We start from the raw sequence: 20,584 nt of genomic DNA on the forward strand, positions 1-20,584 counted from the left end.
CCGAGGTACTATTTCTGGGTTAGCGGAGTCTGTAACCTGAAGCGTATGTAACCCAAGGTACCACTGTAACCCTTAACAGTGTTAGTGTACCAATCCTTGTATACAAATGAAAATGTATTGTTTGGCATGTCCTTGTAAAATGGTGTCACACATCGACTAACAAATAGTTTTATTTTTAATTGTACATAAAAGGTTCTAAGTCCAACAAATCCCCAAAACCTGCTTCTCAGAGCTGGGCAGCACTGAAAACACATCTATTTGGAATTCACTGATTCAAACTGTGCCTTTCTTGAAAATTATAAAATACTTTATTAATATTATTACTTTGCAACATTTCTGAAGTAAACAGAATGAATTAATAATTAAGAAACAGTAATTGGTGACACTGGCGGAGGAAGAGGGGGGCAGGGGGAGCGCACCACCCCCGGCACCACGATCCCGGTAGGGTGCCATCACGGCTGTCCCCCCATGCACTGGGCGCCATGCCCCCACAGGCAGTGCGCCGCCCCCCGAATGTGCACCACGCCCCTGCAGGCAGCACGCCACACCCATGCCTGCTCTCCACCCCCATGCTGGAGCATGAAGCTCCGCCACTGATTGGTGATAAAGCATTATGTTATCACCAATTGACTGCGGACTGCGAACATGGAAGGTTCATTTTTCATTCTTTTAGCTTTCAGTCCTATACACACGTTGCTGGAAGTAAGTGCCATTGAACTCACTGGGGCTTGCTTCTGTGCAAACTTGCACAGGTTACTGTCAATTTAATGTAAGAGACAATTAACTCCAAACTTTTCCATTTTTTTCTCTACACTAATATATACCTGACAAGTGAGAACCACACTTCCTGTGCTGATGACATAATAAAAAACTGTTGATCTTTAAGATTCTTCATTGGTTTTGCTGCAACAGACTAACATGGCAACCACTCTGGTAATTTTAAAAAGATTTCCAGAATATAACACAACTTAATTCTATAATAAAAATAGTAAACATTTGAAGATCCGTATGGGGTGGTCCCAATTTCAAGTAACATTAGTTATATCAGTCCACAGGAAAGCACCAAGGCTTCAGATGATCATGACTAACTTGTTCTGCCACCTGTCCCCTTTATGTATAATTACATGTTTGTCCACATATGGTTTTGTTTTTATATACAGTGGTACCTCAGGTTAAGTACTTAATTCGTTCCGTAGGTCTGTACTTAACCTGAAACTGTTCTTAACCTGAAGCACCACTTTAGCTAATGGGGCCTCCTGCTGCCGCCATGCCACCAGAGCATGATTTCTGTTCTCATCCTGAAGCAAAGTTCTTAACCTGAAGCACTATTTCTGGGTTAGCGGAATCTGTAACCTGAAGCGTATGTAACCTGAAGCGTATGTAACCTGAGGTACCATTGTATTTGTCTATTGCAACTGCTCAAAAATAAAAGTCTTTTTTTTAAATGACTAACTTGTTGCATTCATTTCAACAACACATGGCAATGAGTAACTTTTGCTGAATAGTGCTCTAAAGTACAGCATTTCTGTTTTCCAACACTGCCTAGCCAAATGCTCCTGGGATGCAGGGCATGAAAGCAACAGCTTCTCTACCTGTAGTTTTCCATCCACAATTTAGTATTTACCTCCAGTAGAAGAAGCAGAATGTCTCTAACACATCAGTCCAAATATATGTTGACATCTGTGGCCACACAAAAAAGGTATCTCCTAAAGATGCTCAGGATTTGGCAAGACTGGGAGAAAGAAAATTCTACAGACAGAACACAGTAATGTCTAATCCCACACCTACAGTTCAAAAAGATAGGCTAGGAAAAGCTTGATTCTGCTAGTTGCATAAACTAGCCCTGACAACACCTAGAAATCCTGGTGTTAGTAGGTATCTGTCCTGGTCACTGCAAGTGACTCAGCAGTCCCACGCCTGCATGGGGCTGAAATAGCAGCCCTCAAGCCTTCAGCCCTACCTTACAATAGGCCTTCCAGCAAACTGTATCACAAGTCACCTGCTATAAATCTTTTTTTAAAAAACACAGAGCACCTGGTAGCTACAGTATATAGCTGGCACATTGGGGCTTCTAAGCTGACTAGGCTATTGAAGTTTGTATAGCTTCAGTTACAGCAATACATCGTAGTAATAACAGCAAAATCAACTTGCATTTACATCAACTAGTGAGAAGAGGCAAAACACTCTGCCAGATACTTGCTTGCAGTCACTGCTTAGCCAGCGGAAAATGTCGGCTTTTGACTCCAAGTCCCTATTGTCTCTGAATAATATACTATCCAGTGCCTTTAGACAGGATTACGAAGAACAGATATTACACATTTGTTTTAGATATCACACATTTGCTTTGAAAGGTAATGTGACTACAGGGATATTGCCCTTTGCTAGAAAGATACTTGACCTCCATTGCACTGCCTTATTTAACACGCAGCAGAAGGAAAATAGAAAGTCTGCTCTGCTTAGCTTTCGGGAAGGTGGGGTGGAAACCTTGGTAGAGACCCCCCCCCTTTTTTAAGGCATCTGAAAATCACACATAAATTACACACTTGAATAGAATTAGGTCACAGATAGAGATATTTATGTCTAGACTAGTTTCCACACATTTAATTTTCTGATCTGCCCCTTAGCCTGACCTTACCTAAATGTGGCAAAAGTCACAGATTGTATTTATCGGGAGTTTGCATGATGTCGTTTGTAAAAATACGATGTGATGAAGTACGCTGCCCATGTTCAAATACCTCTGAGAGTCATGCTCTTACTTCACATTTATCAAGACGTATGGAAATACTTTGAGTTTGCTGGCTTTGTCTGTTTTTAATCAGACTGATAAAGCATAGTGTGCCATTCTAAGTGTCAAGAGAGAGACAGAGAGAGAGAAAGACAGGGAGAGAGAATAAACTGCTTGGCACTTGAAGGGAAAGAAGATAATGGTTATTCTAGATACATTAAAGAAAGACCAAAATTTAAACTTAAAATTATAAATAAATATAGCTTAGCGTTTTCTCTGATTGGGATGGATAAACATAAGTTTTTAATAATACTGTGAAAATGTTAAATATACTGAAATCTATCCCTCAAAATTTGTTGAAATTTTGAAGTTTGTTGGAGAGAGGAACTCAATGGAACTTCCTTCGGAGTAGACTTGCATAGGACTGCACTGTTATTGTGTTACAGAAAGGAAATCTATTTTGATACAATTTTTCTTTCAAAGTGTAATGAGAGTTTTTGATCGCACTGCTACATTTTTCTATTTATTTATTACATTTATGTTTTCTTCTATGGAACTCCAGGCAGCATATTTGATGGGATGTTTCAGGTGGTACCATCCAGACACTTACCAGATCCTGACCTGCTTAACTTCAATTAAGTTTGCCATATACCATACTAGTGTTCAGAGAACCCTGTGGGTTTTCTTTCCAATATACTGCCAATGTAAATAAAGTAAATTTAAACTGCTTGCCAAAGCTGACAAGCATAATCAGTTCAATATTTTGTCTAGTGTCTCACAAGTTAGAATTGAGAAAGCTTTACTGAGTTATAGATGCATAATCACAGATATGGGGACGCGGGTGGCGCTGTGGGTAAAACCCCAGCGCCTAGGACTTGCCAATCGCATGGTCGGCTGTTCGAATCCCCGCGGCGGGGTGAGCTCCTGTCATTCGGTCCCAGCTCCTGCCCACCTAGCAGTTCGAAAGCACCCTTAAGTGCAAGGAGATAAATAGGTACCGCTGTATAGCGGGAAGGTAAACGGCGTTTCCGTGTGCTGCTCTGGTGCCGGTTCGCCGGAACAGCTTCGTCACACCGGCCACGTGACCCGGAAGTGTCTGCGGACAGCGCTGGCTCCCGGCCTCTAGAGTGAGATGAGCGCACAACCCTAGAGTCTGTCAAGACTGGCCCGTACGGGCAGGGGTACCTTTACCTTTAATCACAGATATGCTCCAGAGGTTTTTGTGCCTTCCTGTCACAATATGCTTCAACATATACTAGAACCAATTATATATTTCTTAGCCTACTAGTAGGGATGGCTAAACCATGGCACCACAATACCTTTTTTTTGCGGGGGGGGCGCAATACCATTCAACATTTGTCAAGGTAGTTAGATTTATTCTTTTTTAAAAAAAAAAATTGACTGTTCCTATCAATTGTCCACTATGGTGTCATGGCGTGCAAATGGGTGTGGGTTTTTTTTGTCCAATACACAAACAGGTACCTCACTGTAATACTGCAATGCCAAAATATTTTTGTGACCACCACCCCCCACATGACCACCATGTGGTTTTGTAATTATATTTTTAAATGGCCACAACCACTTTTATGCTTCTGAACACTTGAAAAACAAAGGTCACTAACTCCATTAGAATATTCTATGAACTGAATTTTTACTGTAGCATTCATTCTAACATACTATTCGACACCACTACAACTTAAGAAAGTTCATTCCTTGCCCAACTCTTCCATTGTGAATGTATCTGAAAATGTGATTTGTATTTTGGAGTCTTTTTTCTACATGCTAACATTCAAAAGGGAACTGTAAGCAGTCCTGCCGCTCTGATTAGTTTACCTGTATAATTAACATATTCCCAAATGCCAGTTCCTCTAATTCACATATCACAATTTAATGAGTACATATTAACATAATGTTTGAATTGGCTCACACTGCCTTTTCTCTGTTGAAAACAAGGCTATCCTTTTTGGATAAACAGTTTTGTTAATGAGTTTTCCTTTAAAAAGAATATACAGCTGTCTCCTGCTGTAATCTCAGTGGAGAACTGCAAAAAATGACGGCAAAATAAAAATGATTACAAAATAGAAACGGCCACGTGAAGTTGTTGAAGATGTTTTCTGCGCTCTCTTTAATGATTTCTTTTGCAAAATTGAAAACATTATATTTTGAAAGATTATCTCACAGCTGTCAGTCGCCAACGAACTGGGAGGGGAAGAAGGGACCTTGTTTATTTTCTATGACTGATAATGAAAGCAACCTTGCATTTAATAATCTGCTTGGTAGCGTTATGAGACCATGCAGGTGAGTAAGTGACTACGTGAAGAAGGGATGCTTGCAATCAGCAAGAAAGCAGGTGGCTCATAACTCAGGCACAAACGCATCAACACTTAGAAGGCATTGCACACTATCTTTAAATTAGCAAACTGGAGTGAAAGGAGGGTAGGCCACATAACAATTACCCCCTTCTCTTCCCCACCCCTGAAGACCTCACATAACCCATATGGCTATGTTAGAAAATTGGACTAGACTTGTAATGAAGCCAGTTATAAAGAGATGGGGAAAATAAACTTGTGGTTGGGTAGACAGCTGTCTTGAAAACCACCTTCCTACTGAAGCTATTGTTTCTCTTTCAGACACTTCCTAGTCATATATCTCTTAGTTCAGGGCTGTGAAATGGGGTCCAGGATCTTTACCTCCCTAACCCCCCATGGGCCAACTCGGACAGGTACGCAGGGCCGCCCAACTGTCAGTTGAACAGGCAACTTCAAAGGGACTCACTCTCAGTGCCAGTCAGTTGACTGGCACTGAAAGTGAGATCCTTTGAAGGGCAACTGTCAGTCACCCTCTTCTTTTTAGCTGGATGCCTGAACCCATGGACATTATATATAAATAGCCTCAAACAGCCCATGGTGATTTTTCCTCAACTTGGATTGTGACTCCTGCCCTGAAAAAAAGCTGTCACTCTTCCAAACCCCTGTTATCATTCTACCATGCTTTGGTTCACTCTATTTCCCTCCCATACACATTCCTTCCCCCCACCCCCACTTTTCTGCTATAAAGCAATATTTTCAGTGCAGGTGTTGAAAACAATCTAGGTTTAATGATTTGCAAGCTGCATTCATTGAAATAAGCAAAACTACAAGTAAAGATTGCATAACTATTGAGGCAAAAATAATTCATCAACTGTCATCCCAGTTGCATAAGATTTCACTGGAAATGCTTATATTACAGGTTGCAGCATTTGTAGCCTAGATTAACTCCTCACAGGGGGTATCCATTTATTAAGTTTGTGTTAATGTTTAATTGCACTGTCTTTTAAAATGTGGTGGCTCCTGTAGGCAATTTCTAGCTAATTCACCCTGTTACAATAATTAACTTTTTAAATTCAACAATTTCAACTAGCTACCAAAAAAGGGGGGAAGTGGGGGAGAAGAGAGAGTTTTGCAGTCTACACTCTTTGTTTCTTCTTCATTTTCACTGAAGGATTGTCTAAAGGCTGTTTCTGCTGTTGAATGAGTAGTTGTGCATAATCCATTCTCCAAGACAGCATAGAAAGTGTAGTCAAAGTAATAGAGAAATTCTACTCATTATATAAAAACAAGCTGAACTAATAAAAGATCACAGAGATCCATTTCCCCACCACAGAACACCCCAAAGACCTCTGAAACTGGGTTACATAGCCCAATGCCAACAGCTGGCAAGGAAAGAGAGGGGCAATGTTCCCTAGAGAAATTGCTCACAGAAAGGACATGGCCCAATGGGTCATTCAACAGGTTGATCCTATTGGTGCACAGAATTTTCTTATACTCATTTTGTTTTCAAAGTTCTTCCTCAGCAATGTTTATTTAAAAGAACAATTTAGTATAGAATGGTAGGTATGTTCTATAATAGTTAGTCAACTAGCAAATTATAGCTTGAGGGCGTCTTTACTAAAACCACACCAGTTGGAAGGGACACAATGAAATGTGTGAGGATAGAGAATGCTTTGTGTACATTCTGTTCCAGAAGTTATACGATTAGTGAAAATAATAAGATTATGGTAAATTAAAAATCAAAAACAAAACTGCATATTTAGTTTTAACACTATAGGTTCTTCTTGTTAATAAAGGTAAAGGTACCCCTGCCCGTACGGGCCAGTCTTGACAGACTCTGGGGTTGTGCGCCCATCTCACTCAAGAGGCCGGGGGCCAGCACTTTCCGGAGACACTTCCGGGTCACGTGGCCAGCGTGACAAAGCTGCATCTGGCGAGTCAGCGCAGCACACGGAAACGCCGTTTACCTTCCCGCCAGTAAGCGGTCCCTATTTATCTACTTGCACCCGGGGGTTTATCTACTTGCACCCGGGCTAGGTTGGCAGGCGCTGGGACCGAGCAGCGGGAGCGCACCCCGCCACGGGGATTCGAACCACCAACCTTTCGATCGGCAAGCCCTGGGCGCTGAGGCTTTTATCCACAGCGCCACCCGCGTCCCATACTCGTGCTCAAAAATTACGAAGCAAGAATAGCTCAGAAACCATTACCAGAAAGCCTGGTCAAATTATTTCTCTACCTTTTGGAGCAGTATTCCACAGTTTACAAGGGCTGGCTTCCATATTGATTTCAGTTGGAGGAATAACTATGCAGAGGTAACAGGATATGTGCATCTACCCCCCGCTATGAGTGTGTGGATGTGCATATGATATATATTACAGAGAGATAAGATTGGATACAGATGTTACTTGAACTTAAAAGTCATTACTAAATGCAACTAATTTGAGTTCAATATATGTCTACTCAGAGAAGTCCTCCTGAGTTCAGTGAACTTACTCCCAAGTAAGTACACACAGGACTGTCTGGGTTTAACCTGAAATAGACCATTTTGTGGCAAACAACACTGAAATACTCAAGAACACAACTGAAAAGCACAACTCTCCCAGTAAACATGAGCATTGATGTTAAGTCTTAAAATATTATTTTTATTTATTATATTTATATACCACCTTTCTCTTCACAACAACCCTGTAAGGTAGGCTAGGCTAAAAGATGGTGGCTGGCCAAGGTCACCCAGTAAGCTTCATGGCTGAGTGTGGATTTGAACCTGCTCTCCCAGGTCCAAGTCCCACACTCTAACCATTATGTCACACCCGCATTCAAAACTTCAATAAAAACATGGAGCATGCTCTTCCCATGAGCAAAGCCTGTCTTACTAAAAGCCTCCTATAGTAGTTAACAGTACAGCATGGCATATATGTTAAATCTGGCAGGGAAGATGGGAAGGAGAGAAAAGACCTCAATTGAGCTGCACACAATGGAGGGTGGATTATAATATGTACACTAAACAAAAGCCACGGGCTATGATCATTCTTATGTAACATGGCATTTTTTTAAAAGGCACAAAAGGGATTTCATATCATCAATAGCATGCAGCTGATTAAATCATTAGTAGGGTACACTAGTGTTTTGTATATGGGAGGCCACTGTTTGATGAAACAGAAAAGCAGAAAAAAAGGGGCAGCAACAAGGAAACAGGATGCCCTTCAAAAGAAGGCAAAATCTCATCTGAAAACAATACTGAAAAATAGGGGGGAATACCAGTGAACACTGCCCTTGAAATATCACCCACTCAAGTACCATCATGATAAAGAGCCTATTCATATGCCCATCTCAGTACATGGCAACTGTTTTCTGTAATGATGTGCTAAAACCCAAGCCTTGTTTGGTCTTACACCGAGTGGCAGCTTCTCATTACCATCCAGCCACAAATCCCTGAAAGCTGGACTCCATCCACCTCTTTCTACAATTTCCAGAATCTTTGTCATTGGGGCAGATATGCCTTTATTGTCACATCCAGTATGGCCCGAAGGATAATCATCTCTGCAGAAATACTTTCAATACACTTTCAAGGGTGAAAGATGAAAAGATGGCAATGTGTGATTATCCCTGCTATGAAATACTTTTTCACTGTGACCATTGCTAACAATTGACATTCCCCACCCCCATAAGACTAATGTTCTGATGAGAGGTCAAGCATGAAAGTACAGCCCTGGTTTCAGAAAAACATTCTGTACCTGGCTAAATGCCAAGTTTCAAGTTGGATAGTATAATGAGCACTGTAACTGTGAGATTAAGATTTTTGTTTTGTTTTGTTTATTTGTATATCAAACTTCAATAGAAATATTTAAATGCCTGACAACCGCTTCCTCATGCACTATTAATACTCATTAAAAGTTCACACTCATTCTCAACATTGGAAAGTCACGCTGCAGTTCAAGCCTTGAGTCTGCTGTTCCAAAATGATTCTAATGATTGCAACAGAACCAACACTGTGCACTTTGGAAATGGCTGAACTACAGCTCCCATCAACCCCAGCCAACATGGCCAATGGTCAGGCATGATGATGATGGTTAATTACACTTATTAGTTGCTTGCTAAAACAAACATTAAAATCCAAACAAAATACACACCAATAATATGTATAAAAGAACAGATCCAACTGAACCCCACTCCACTGAAAGATTGGGGGGGGGAATAAGCTCCAAAGGCCAGGGCAAATAAATATGTTTTGCAGGAAGCCTAAAAACAGATTGTGATGGTGCCAGACATGACTCCCAGGGGAGAGCATTCCACAGCTGAGAAGGCCCATTCTCACATTGCCACCCTCCATCCCTCTCTCAGAGGGGTCACACAGACTAGGGTATCAGGTGAACACATTTGCTTCATTTTGGGAAAGGCAGTCCTTGATGTGACTTGCAATGGACCAACACCTGCTGGGCACCATGCAGTCTATCCATGCAATAGGGACTTAATAATTCTACCCACAAAATTGAAGAAAACAACCTCTCTTTCCTTCCCCCATGTTCAAATTTTGGCCGTTCAAGTGATCAGATGTAATCAGACTTGATTAGTGCTCAGATAAATGGACTGACATGCTAAAGAAATCCCCTAAGTTTAATTCTGGAAATATGAATGAAGGCACAGAAGTTACATATTGCCTATCAGAAATGAATAATAGACTACCTGGGAAACAATTTTTTTAGCATTAAATTTGGGGTTTGCCAAGAGTGCAGAAACTGGCAGTTATGGTATTAGAACCTTCTTTTAGATGAACTTTACCCTCTTATCATTGAAAAGTAACTACTTTTGTAAAATAATTCAGGAACTTTTTAGCGAAAGGTGTCGTGTTGATCCTAGGCACTAAAGTCGAACATACAACTTTTTTGCTGTAAATTCCTAACTTTTTATGGTTTGAAATATAATACAGTTTGTTTATTTTCCTTTACACAAGATAGTATAGCCTAGAAACCTAAAATCCAAAATGTGTTTGATTTGACTCTGGTTTTGCTCAGAATGCTCTAATCAAACTCTGCTGGTGAAGACAAAAATAAGTATCAATTGTGTCTTGAACTACAACAAAAAGCTTAATCCCATCAAATATTACAAAGCCTGTTAAGAATAAAAAGAAGAAAGTCCCCCCTCCCCTCCCCAGTTTAAGAACTAGTTACAATTCACTAAAGTAAAGACATACATAGTTTAAAGCATAAGAATGTATGCTGAAATATAATTAGCAGCTATGAATTAAACCTGGGCGGATTAAACCCATTCTTGGAATGCTATTATGGACAGTGTGTTGTGCAGAAATAATGATCCTTCTGTTTGCACTGCAGCTAAACAGCTTCAATTTACTTTTGACCAGTTTGAATGGAAAGAAAGGTCCAGCATTTCAAATTCTGGCCTTCTAAACATAATTAGCCTGAATTATGCCTGTTTCACAGCACCGTATTGGCAATCTGGTTAGTGGCAGAAGGGATAAGGCTGTACCAGCCTCATTTAACTGCTTAATTTATATGGTAATTACAACACTACACCCAGAATAGTGTGCATCTGCCAAAACTGAAGGCCCCACAATAATAAAACTGACATGTGCTGTGATATTGTTGAAGTGCTGACTAAGAAACTTCTTTTATCTCCTCTTGCAGCTATAAAATGGTGTGCATGTTATTACTAGCAGGGTATTTTAACAGCCTTGCATATACAGCAATTATGTAACACATGCACAAAACAACAAGAGTTTCACATCACTTAATAAATCCTTGAGCTCCCCTTAGTTCCAACTCTCTCGCTGGCTGGATTTTATGGTCTGGTAGCTCCATCTGACCATCAGAATACTGGAGTACACACAACACAAAAGCAGTAGAAAAATCGCTAGAAACAATTGATTTGTATTTGCATTCGATCTAGTTGATGAATGGGACATGGTGAATATTTATGGGTTAACAAAAAGAACCTGCTCAGTGACTTTATCCTCTGTGCACCTGTGGCAAGTCACTACTCAAATGCATTAATTTATGTATTTTTAGAGTAGCTTTTAAAGCACCCCCAATCTAATAATTCTTGCAGAAGCCCTGAGATGGAATTAACTGCTGACAGCGAGGCCTTTCTCATTCACTTAAATGAAGGTGAGCTTCTTTGTTGTGCATTGAGTTTTCACTCTACTGAAGTGAACCAGGATGCTCATTTACACATGCATTTAAAAACTGCATCCAAACAGAGTTTCAAATGAGTACTATGTGAAAACATCACAATAAATATTATCAGACTAGAGTAATACAGTGGTACCTCGGGTTACAAACGCTTCAGGTTACATACGCTTCAGGTTACACACTCCGCTAACCCAGAAATAGTGCTTCAGGTTAAGAACTTTGCTTCAGGATAAGAACAGAAATCTGGCTCCGGCAGTGCGGCAGCAGCAGGAGGCCCCATTAGCTAAAGTGGTCTTCAGGTTAAGAACAGTTTCAGGTTAAGTATGGACCTCTGGAACGAATTAAGTACTTAACCCAAGGTACCACTGTAAAATGAAATGGGCTAGAGGAAAGTGAAAGGAACTGAGCATCCTCAAAGGGTTTCAGTGTTTGATTGGACCATTCACAAGGTCCAGTTAATTTTCAGGATAAGAGGAAGGCTGCTCGCCCATCCCCAATGCTGAGAGCTTGCATAAGTAAACCTTGTATACTACCACTGAGTTATAAATATTTAGGTAGTTATCATTAACAACCTAATATACTGCATTGTTATATGTGAATTAGTATGGAGAACCCCAGGAGTCTTGGCACAATAAGGGATTACTGTTTGTGTCTGTAAGTTGCTTTGAGTTATTTCCATGAGTAAAGCAACTTAATAATAATAATAATAATAATAATAATATTCTGAGAAACCAGAGCTAATAAGTACTAGAGATGATCTGAAGCCTTTACCATATTTACTGATGGCAGGGTCAAAAATTGTGAATTTTTCAATGTTAAAAGAATAGCTCAAGTTAGGCCTAATGTGGGAGCTACATGTTTAAAACGTATTTTAAATTAATGCCTGGAATCCCAAGGAATATAATTGTCCCAGCTTTGCATGATAAATTGAGGCTGTTCTAAAATTCTTTTGGGAGCCAGCTTAGGACGCACCAGTTCCAGGCTCAGAACCCAATTAATAAAGGGGAAGTGTGTAAGAGTTCTAGAAATCAATCCAATTTAACTGACCTACCAGGTTGAAAGAACCTATTTTTATGCAGTGCAGCATAAAGGCTCTGTTCAGACATTTATAGAGTATGCATCCCTCCACTGAATAAAAATCTGATTTGCATTCTTCCCTGCCCCATGCCTTGTGGAGCTGGTGGTAGAGGAAAAATAACAGCATCTTCCTTGTACAACATGACTTAAGGTGCATATTAGAAAAGAGAGACCAGTGCCTCAACTTCCTCTATGTGGAGATTGTTTCTGCCTGTTAAAAAGCCAAAGACAGACTAACATGGACACTGAATGATTTCCTTTCAAGACCAATTTCATTGGGGGGGGGGGAATGTTACTTGCTGAACATCTATTGCATATCTTCATCAATGATACGGAAAGAAAAAAAGTCAACGGCCCAGTTAAACAACAACAAATTATAGCTTTTCCCTCCACTTTACTTGAGAGGAAAAGATTTAAAGCTTCAATTCCTGTTTAGGAACAAACCACAATTGGTTGCACCTAAACTTGACAAACAGTGGTTTGCTCACTAAGTCAGGATATTTCCTGGGTTGATATATTGGGTGTTAAATAATGGATAACTAAATAAATTACTTGCCAAGTTCACACAAATTGCTGTTTACTCCAAACCTAGAATGAAGCCTTTAAATATTGTATCTTCATATACAAAAGTTAGGGTGGAAGCATAAACTTGTGCCTAGTCAATGTACTAAACAAATCATGTTTTAATTTTCATATGTCTGAAGTGGGCCAACATGTAGAATATGATGACTGTAAGTAGCTTCAAAGTATCTGAATAAAATAATTGCTCAGAAGTTAACTTTTCTTTTCCCCTGATGCATGTTGTTTGTGGCAAAAAGGTATGTGTGGAATGTTTGGTTTTCATCCTAATAATTACTTCCAGGAGCAATGTGCCACCAATTTTATTCTCACATGGTTCTGGGTTCTACATAAAAAGAAAACACAGTACAGACTTACATAAGCAATTCTTGTTTATCACAGCTTTCTTACTAAAAACACATGGGATGACTCACACAACTCATCCTCCCAGCTCTGGCATATTCATGTTCAACATAAGAAACTCTACAGTGTCTTCACTAAGTCACCAAAAAAATGATTAAATTTGTATTTAAAGTTAAGAAAATAGTTGTGAGAAAGGGTTAGGTCCTGGAATGCAGAAATACCAAATAATAAATTTAGAAATTAAAGGTACAAAACATGTTGTGGTCTTATGGCCGATGCTACAGAACTGCTACTGCCAAAAATCAGCCAAGAAGAAAAGGTCTGTGCATACCTGCTGATGTGGAAGAGGTAAAAGGTAAAGGAGCCCTGAACAGTTCTGTCCAGTCAAAGGCAACTATAGGGTGTAGCCCTAATTTCGCTTCAGACCGAGGGAGCCGACAGTTGTCCACAGACAGCTTTCCGGGTTATGTGGCCAGCATGACTAAACTGCTACTGGCGTATGCTACCGTGATGAGTGCCGGAACACACAAAAACGCTGTTTACCTTCCCGCCACAGCGCTACCTATTTATCTACTTGCTTTCAAACTGCTAGGTTGGCTGTGGAACAATGACCACAATTCAGGCATTATGCTATTAGCCTGCATAAGCCAATAACATATGAGGCAAAAGAGATACATTGCATAGTCTATTAGGCTAGCTGGAAAGGAGCAAAATTACAGTTGAAGAATGGTATAATCATTGTTATTATTCCCAATGACATAATGAAGAGCTTCACTAACGGACAGATAGCCTTCTAACTACCACAAAACAACAAATTTACAGGGAGGCTGTTAACTTTCCAAATAAAAGCACCATGTAAAACCCACAATGATGTCTGGAATGCTCAGTGACTGTCAACCGGGTGGTGGGAAACTGCCTCGGCTGTGAGGCACGGCATGTTTGGCAAGGAAGCATCAGCTTCACAAGAGTTATAATTTAAGTAGGCCCAGCTGTGCCTTCTCTCCCTCTCTTTTTCCCTCCCACCGTCCCCAAACTGAGTTGGTAGCAATGGCAGCCCAGCTTTCAGGCTGCACTCAGGGCCTGAGGCAGTTGCAGTGCGGTGACAGCAGGGCTTTGGAGCTTGGCTCAGGCCTGAAACTGCTGCGAGTGGCAGACAGCAGGAGAGGCATCTCAGCTTTCCAGGATGGCCTGGGTGTGAACTTGCTACCAGCCTCTTGGTTTTTCGCCGACCTCGTAGCAATTCGTCACAACTTTCCCAGTATTGGTGGTTAGTCATTGGGATATGTGTCGTGTGTTGGTGGGCGGGGTTTGGCCATCACCTACCCCGCCCCTTGTAGGGTATTCCATTAAAGGAACCCGGCAGTCGTGGATCCTGTCCGATGCCCTGCCGGTGGCTAGGGCCATGGCACGATCCCCGGTGACATAAGGGGAAGCTTCCAGTTGTATTTGCATCAACAAGCTCCTCCCACTGTTTGTTAACCTTCAAGGACCCCCCGCTGCGCTGGTGGGGTCATGTATAGGTTGTTTTATCCAATGCCTAAGCCAATACTTCTCACATGCTGTAACCAATAAAGTTGTGGCCTTTTCAGCCCATTAACCTAATATACTTGTGTCCTTGTCCCATGTGGGTTCAGGTCATCGACTCACAATTAGCAGACTAGCGGGCCACAATGGGGTTGCTTTCAAGCTCTGGGCAGCTGAGGAAGTTGAAGCTGTGCAGAGCTGCTGCTGATGCGGCTGCTTGGTGATGAAAGTTGGCTGCAGCACCGCAGAGGTGATGGTTAGCATTGGTAAGTTACACCAGGATAGGGAAAGGGAGTGTTTGCTGCTTACTGTGTGTTTGCTGTCACACATCTATTGTCAGTTGTGGCTGTTACCTGCATGTGCACCAGTATGCACTGCATAGTATGTCCCATTGTATGTCCCACCATGGCTAGACTTCCTTTGAGTTATCTGTTCTGCATTTACTTGAGTATTTCTTGCTTTCTGAATAGCTTGAGGCGTGGTTCGGACTTAAGGAGTCTATGGAGGCTCTGACAGCCTTAGGCAAGTCATCTCATGGGCTTGGTGTTCCTCCCTTACACTTACTTGGGAGTAACCCCCACTGAATATTTATTTCATTTTTTTCAATTTGTACACTGCCCTTCATCTGTAGCTCTCAGGGCAGTTAACAGAATAAAAATACAAATAAACACACGAAAATATAGTTAATATAGTGTAACTTTCTTTTTGATATGAATTCACTGTTAGAATCTTAGTAGCTCCAGTTGTGTAGTAGAATGTGGTAGTATGATTACTGACAGGAGTGAGCTCCTGTCAGCATACTATACCTCCGATTAAATATCAGCACAGGCTGCCTATTTGTTACCAGGCCAAGTTCAGTGTGTTATTATAGTAATATATAAACCCTTAACAGCTTTGCACAAGTTTACTTGAGGGATCGCCTTGCATCAAATGTGCCAATTTGCCGCCTTCAATCTGCCATATAATGTTTGCTTCACATCTGTGAAGAATCGATCTTTGGCAGCAGCTCTGCTTTGGAACTCCCTGTCTTTAACATTAAGCAGGCACCTTTATTATGCAATTTTAGGCACCTGCAAAAGAACTTTATTTTAGCAAGCCTGCCCAGATACATAATTTAGTCATATATACTTGTTTTTAAAACTCTGTTGGTTTCTTCTGTATTTTATTGATAATTATTTTATGTTTGGGTATACCACTTAGGTTTTTTGATAAAGCCATTAATAACATTTCTTAAAATAAATAGTGTAGGGCTGGTTTCAGTTGGTGAACTTAATCTTGCAAGCACAGCCCCATGGATCAAACCCTGCAAGGCAAGGTCAGTTCAGCCATTTCAGTTCAGCTGACCTGAGTGACCCAATTAAAATATTTGCAACAATTTCCATAGTATTTTTGGTATTTAAATTTTTTAGACATTCTTTGTAAGGAAATTCCTTTTCAACCATGTTCATCAACAAGCCCTTAGAAGCCAATTATATTTTAAGCCCCTGACCCACCATCTATTGCCACATGCGTCCCTCTGGACCAAAGTGCTTGTCCACCCCAGATCTAACCAATGGATTCTGCCACGGTATCCTGCACTTCCATGTATTCTATCTCTGTTTATCAGAGAGAGCCATTTTTTTCTAGTAACTCTCCTTGCTAAATCACTATTCCTATTTTGCTTTATTAAAATGCTGTTGAATTGCTAGGGCTGCCAATCTTCAGGGTTAAACCCCTTCATCATTATCTCTAGAAGTTACATATCGGAGTGGATAGTGGATGCATCTTGTTTCTATCTAAGTAACTCTAGATGTATTAACATCAAGGTATGTGAACATTCAAGTTTCGTAATGAATAGCCTTAATGTTTTGGCACACTAGGAAGACTAATTTTGGGGGGAAAGTAAGAAAAATAAAGCCATATCCAATATAAAGAAAAACAAAAAAGTCAACCCCAAAGGTGCTCTGTTTGAATACTATTAAATAGGTTGCAATATTATAGTAAGATGGGACATACTTAATCATATTAGCACACATTTTTGTGCATCCAGCAGGTCATTCTGAACTGTTGATAAGAAGTTTTAGAACAATTATGTTTTTGTAGCACTTATTTAATATAAAGATCAAACACCATATTAGCTGTATAAAAGAGCATTAAAGCTAACAATAAATTAATACAGCATACGGGAAAAGGAATCAAACCTTCAGTAACATGTACAGAGCTGATCAGAAGGTGAAAACCAGGCCAAATGAGAAATGGCTTTTACAAGCTTTTTCCTCTGTGCAATGTTGGTGGATATGCATTAGAGCCCTACAGGTTGTGACTGACTTTCCATCTGGTTGATCCTGCAATTTATCCCCTTTTCTCACAATACAAATAAATGCCAACCTGACAATGGGTTATGCATTAGTACAGGTGGCTTATTCATTTACCATTTAATAAGTGAAGAATAGTTTCTGCCCCTGTAAGGTCTTGTGGGCATCCTCTTAAGAGAAAAAATGTCTGGTATGCACAAGAGGGGGTATATACCATAGCAGATTCCAAGGAACTGTTTTGTACTAATCAGACCTCGGAACTGACCTGTTAACATTCATTGTATTTTAATGAACCAGTAGCCCAGTGCATTCCAAAGTCATTGCTTATTGTAGACCCAGCCACCAAACTGCAGATCCCCGTCCAGACTTGTATTCCCATAAATAGCAAGGGTCAGTGACCAAAAGGCAAAGGTCAATGGCAGAAAGGGATGTTGTAGACTGAGTTTATTTTCTTTAGCAGCTTACCAACTAACTTATGAAACTGAAGCTATAAAACTGACGTACATTATTTTAACACCATCATTCCATTGACAAGGACAGTCATTTAAGTGAAGAGGCATCTTAGTCTTGGGGCCTGCAAGTGAAAAGTCTTGTAGCATGTTACAAGTCAAATTTTTATTAAAACCTATGCTTTCATAGATTGAAGCCTACTTCATCAGATACATGGTGGAACTACTAACAAGAAAGCATCTGAAATATGTTCCCATCATATTTACAACATTTCCGGATTAGCTCTTCTTGAGAACTCTGTGTGTTGAATCATATATTTTTTGGCATAATATCCACATGGATTTTCAGCTCCAACATATTTTCTGCATCTGTGCCTTCACAGGAATTGTTCTAGGCAAAAGCATGGGTTGTGGGAGGGAAATAGTGCATCAGAAGAGGAACCAGGTTCATATGGAGCATAACATGTACTTACTAGGAATATGAAAAGGCAATTTGTCAGAAATTATTTGAACTAAATTAAAACTGACTATTGGAGTAGTAAAGAAACCAAATTTGCACATATGTGTAGGGGAAGGTTTGATTAGCCTCGTCTCTTTTAGTGCTTCAAGAAATGTTTAAATGAAGCACACAATGCAGGTGCAATACTACACTACTGTTAAACTATGGAAGGGAGGCAGCATTTCAGTTCACTGCTTTCTGCTGAGAAGAAAAGGATATTCAAGCATTTAAAACATACTAGTGATACCTTGCTACATAACGTTTCTTTGGGGCAGGACAAGGTGTTACTACTATCTGGCTTCTTCCAGGAGGAGTGAGGGAGCCCTTGAAGGCTAGGTCTGCAATCATATTCATTCTTACCTGGGACTAAGTCTTTTTGAATTCAGTGGGGCTTACTTCTAAGTAGACATGTACAGAATTGCATTGTAAACCTCTTTTATTGCTGTGCAGGTTTACACTATGCGGGATTGGTTGGTTTAGTTGCAGTAATTTCTATACAGGGAGCGGAACTATTGCCTAATGTGCAAACGCACAAACCTAAGGCTACTACAGCTCTAAGCTCCATAAAACATCTTCCCTAAGGGAGTATTAACAAAAAAATTCCTGTTCCTCTCCTTTTAAAGGGTCAATAAGTGATGGGGGCATTATAAGTAGCGAATTGGTGATCCTCTGGCCTGCTTTCTCCCTCACAGCCCCTTCCTTGCACAGTTGTTATGGCAGCTATTATTGAAAACTCACATAATTGCAATTGGTGAAGCAGCCAAGAGGAAGCAGTTTGTTTAATTTTTTGACAGCAGGTGGGGACACAGAGGAAGTCAAAGCAGCATTTAGAATAGATGCTGCATGTGCTGTTACTCCCCCCCCCCCATGTGCCCTCCAAGAAAAGTAGAAAGTGATCAAGCACAAACATGTGCAGTCTGGTTTCCACTTTTGAGGTGGCTCCCCCCTTTATTTTTCCTTTTATTTGCCCATATTTGCCCATATCTGCATACTTTGGGATTCCCCTGAGCCTGCCTCTTGTGGGTGGGTGGTGCCATTTTGGCTACGTCAGCATCAGCACCCCGTGAACAAGGGAAATAGAGGGAGTGATTTCTCTGTTTATTTGGAAAGCTGTCTTTTAGCATTAGACTTCATGGCATAATATAATTCAACCTGCACTCGTTTTATATTAACATAACGCAAGTTATGTAAAATCCCACCAGTTTATATAAGCAGTGAGAAAGCACTTGATCTTCATACAGATATTGTAATTGAGAAGCATCACTGTAATTTATCTATTTTGTAACACAGAATAATATTACCAAGAACACAAAACGAAACCTTTTGTCATTCTCTTCTTATTCTTGGTATCTACTGACTTTAGCAAACTAGGGAACTTTAGAAGACTTACAGTCCCTTCCAGGTTTTTCAGCTGCTGGTCAATCTCCTTAAGCCGGTTATGCTGATCTCGTTCTTCTTTCGTGTCTCTTAAAACCTTTTCACCTGGAATTGTTTCCAGCTTTCTATTTGCATAAGCCAAAGAATCCTAACAGAAGCAAATAATAATGGAATCATTGACATGTAAAGCTGAAAAAGAAAGGGAGACCATCTAGACCAATCTACTAGGGTCCCCTCCATGTTAAATGTCGCTTACAGATTAATCTGTATCAAACAGATTATAGGATGTCATCAACAGTAGATTGTAGTAGTGACTGTTGAGCTGAACAATATGCTTAATAAAACATAGGCAGCTGGGCTCAAACAAATGAGTTGTGCTATGTATTCCTGTAAAAAGGAAAATTTACAAAGGTAAATTTGGCCTATGGGGAAACTCCAAATATAGCTATCAATAAGACCTTCAGAAAGATAGGGAATGTGAACCATGTTTTCATCCTCAGATAATAATACCCCACCTGATAGTCCTTCTCTAGTTGTGATTCTTATGTAGAAAAATTTAACATATCTGAAGAAGGGGGTGGGGACTCTATCATACCCCAATAGATCACCAATAGACACTTCTATCTACACCTAGGCTCTTCATAGGCTTTGCATACTGAAAAGCAGAATTAGACAGCCAGAATATAAATTCAGGAACTGTTCCTTTTCACTGTTTTCCAGAGGAGAAACAGAAATGTTATGACATTTCTTAACTGAAAACACTTTAGTAGGGAAACTTTTCTGTAACAAAGGCTCCCTATAGCATGTGTACCCATAATGATATATATGCATGCAGGATTTATCATGCTACAATTGATACACTGTATGTTAAACAGCTAAAATCCCCACATGTAATATATTTAATGTAGCAAATCTCTGACAATTAAAACTGAATGTAGGCATGTTAGTTTATCTGGAAGAGTAACAAAAATTATTAATGAAAATAACATTGATAAACTGCTGGTCATTTACTACAGAATATTGTTTAATATACTATACCAGTGGTTTTCAACCAGTGTGCCTTGAATGATGCTCAGGGGTGCCACAGACAATACTGGCCTCTGTCCCTCTTTCCTTCCCTCCTTCCTCTGATGCCCTATCGTGTCTCAGCCTCCCAAAGGCTTGCACAGCTGTTTGTGTGCGAATGGTTCCTCTGGGGCTGGCCAGGGGGTGCTTCCCAGACCCCTGTGGGCCAGTGTAGGAGGCATCCCTCTTTGGGGCAGG

The 20,584-nt window shown here is 40.4% G+C and overlaps 1 protein-coding gene across 3 annotated transcripts in view; it reads right to left on the reverse strand.

Annotated features, from left to right (window-relative positions):
* FSIP1 (fibrous sheath interacting protein 1) overlaps positions 1-20,584 on the reverse strand; it is a 95,997-nt gene that overhangs the window by 49,933 nt on the left and 25,480 nt on the right. For all 3 annotated transcript variants that reach the window (XM_053382119.1, XM_053382110.1, XM_053382100.1), the window contains exon 11: positions 19,335-19,469. In XM_053382119.1, coding sequence (XP_053238094.1) covers positions 19,335-19,469 — 135 coding nt within the window. The remainder of the gene's footprint in view (positions 1-19,334; positions 19,470-20,584) is intronic.

This window comes from Podarcis raffonei, chromosome 1, assembly GCF_027172205.1.
Source record: "Podarcis raffonei isolate rPodRaf1 chromosome 1, rPodRaf1.pri, whole genome shotgun sequence".
In the NCBI taxonomy this organism is placed as follows: Eukaryota; Metazoa; Chordata; class Lepidosauria; order Squamata; family Lacertidae; genus Podarcis; species Podarcis raffonei.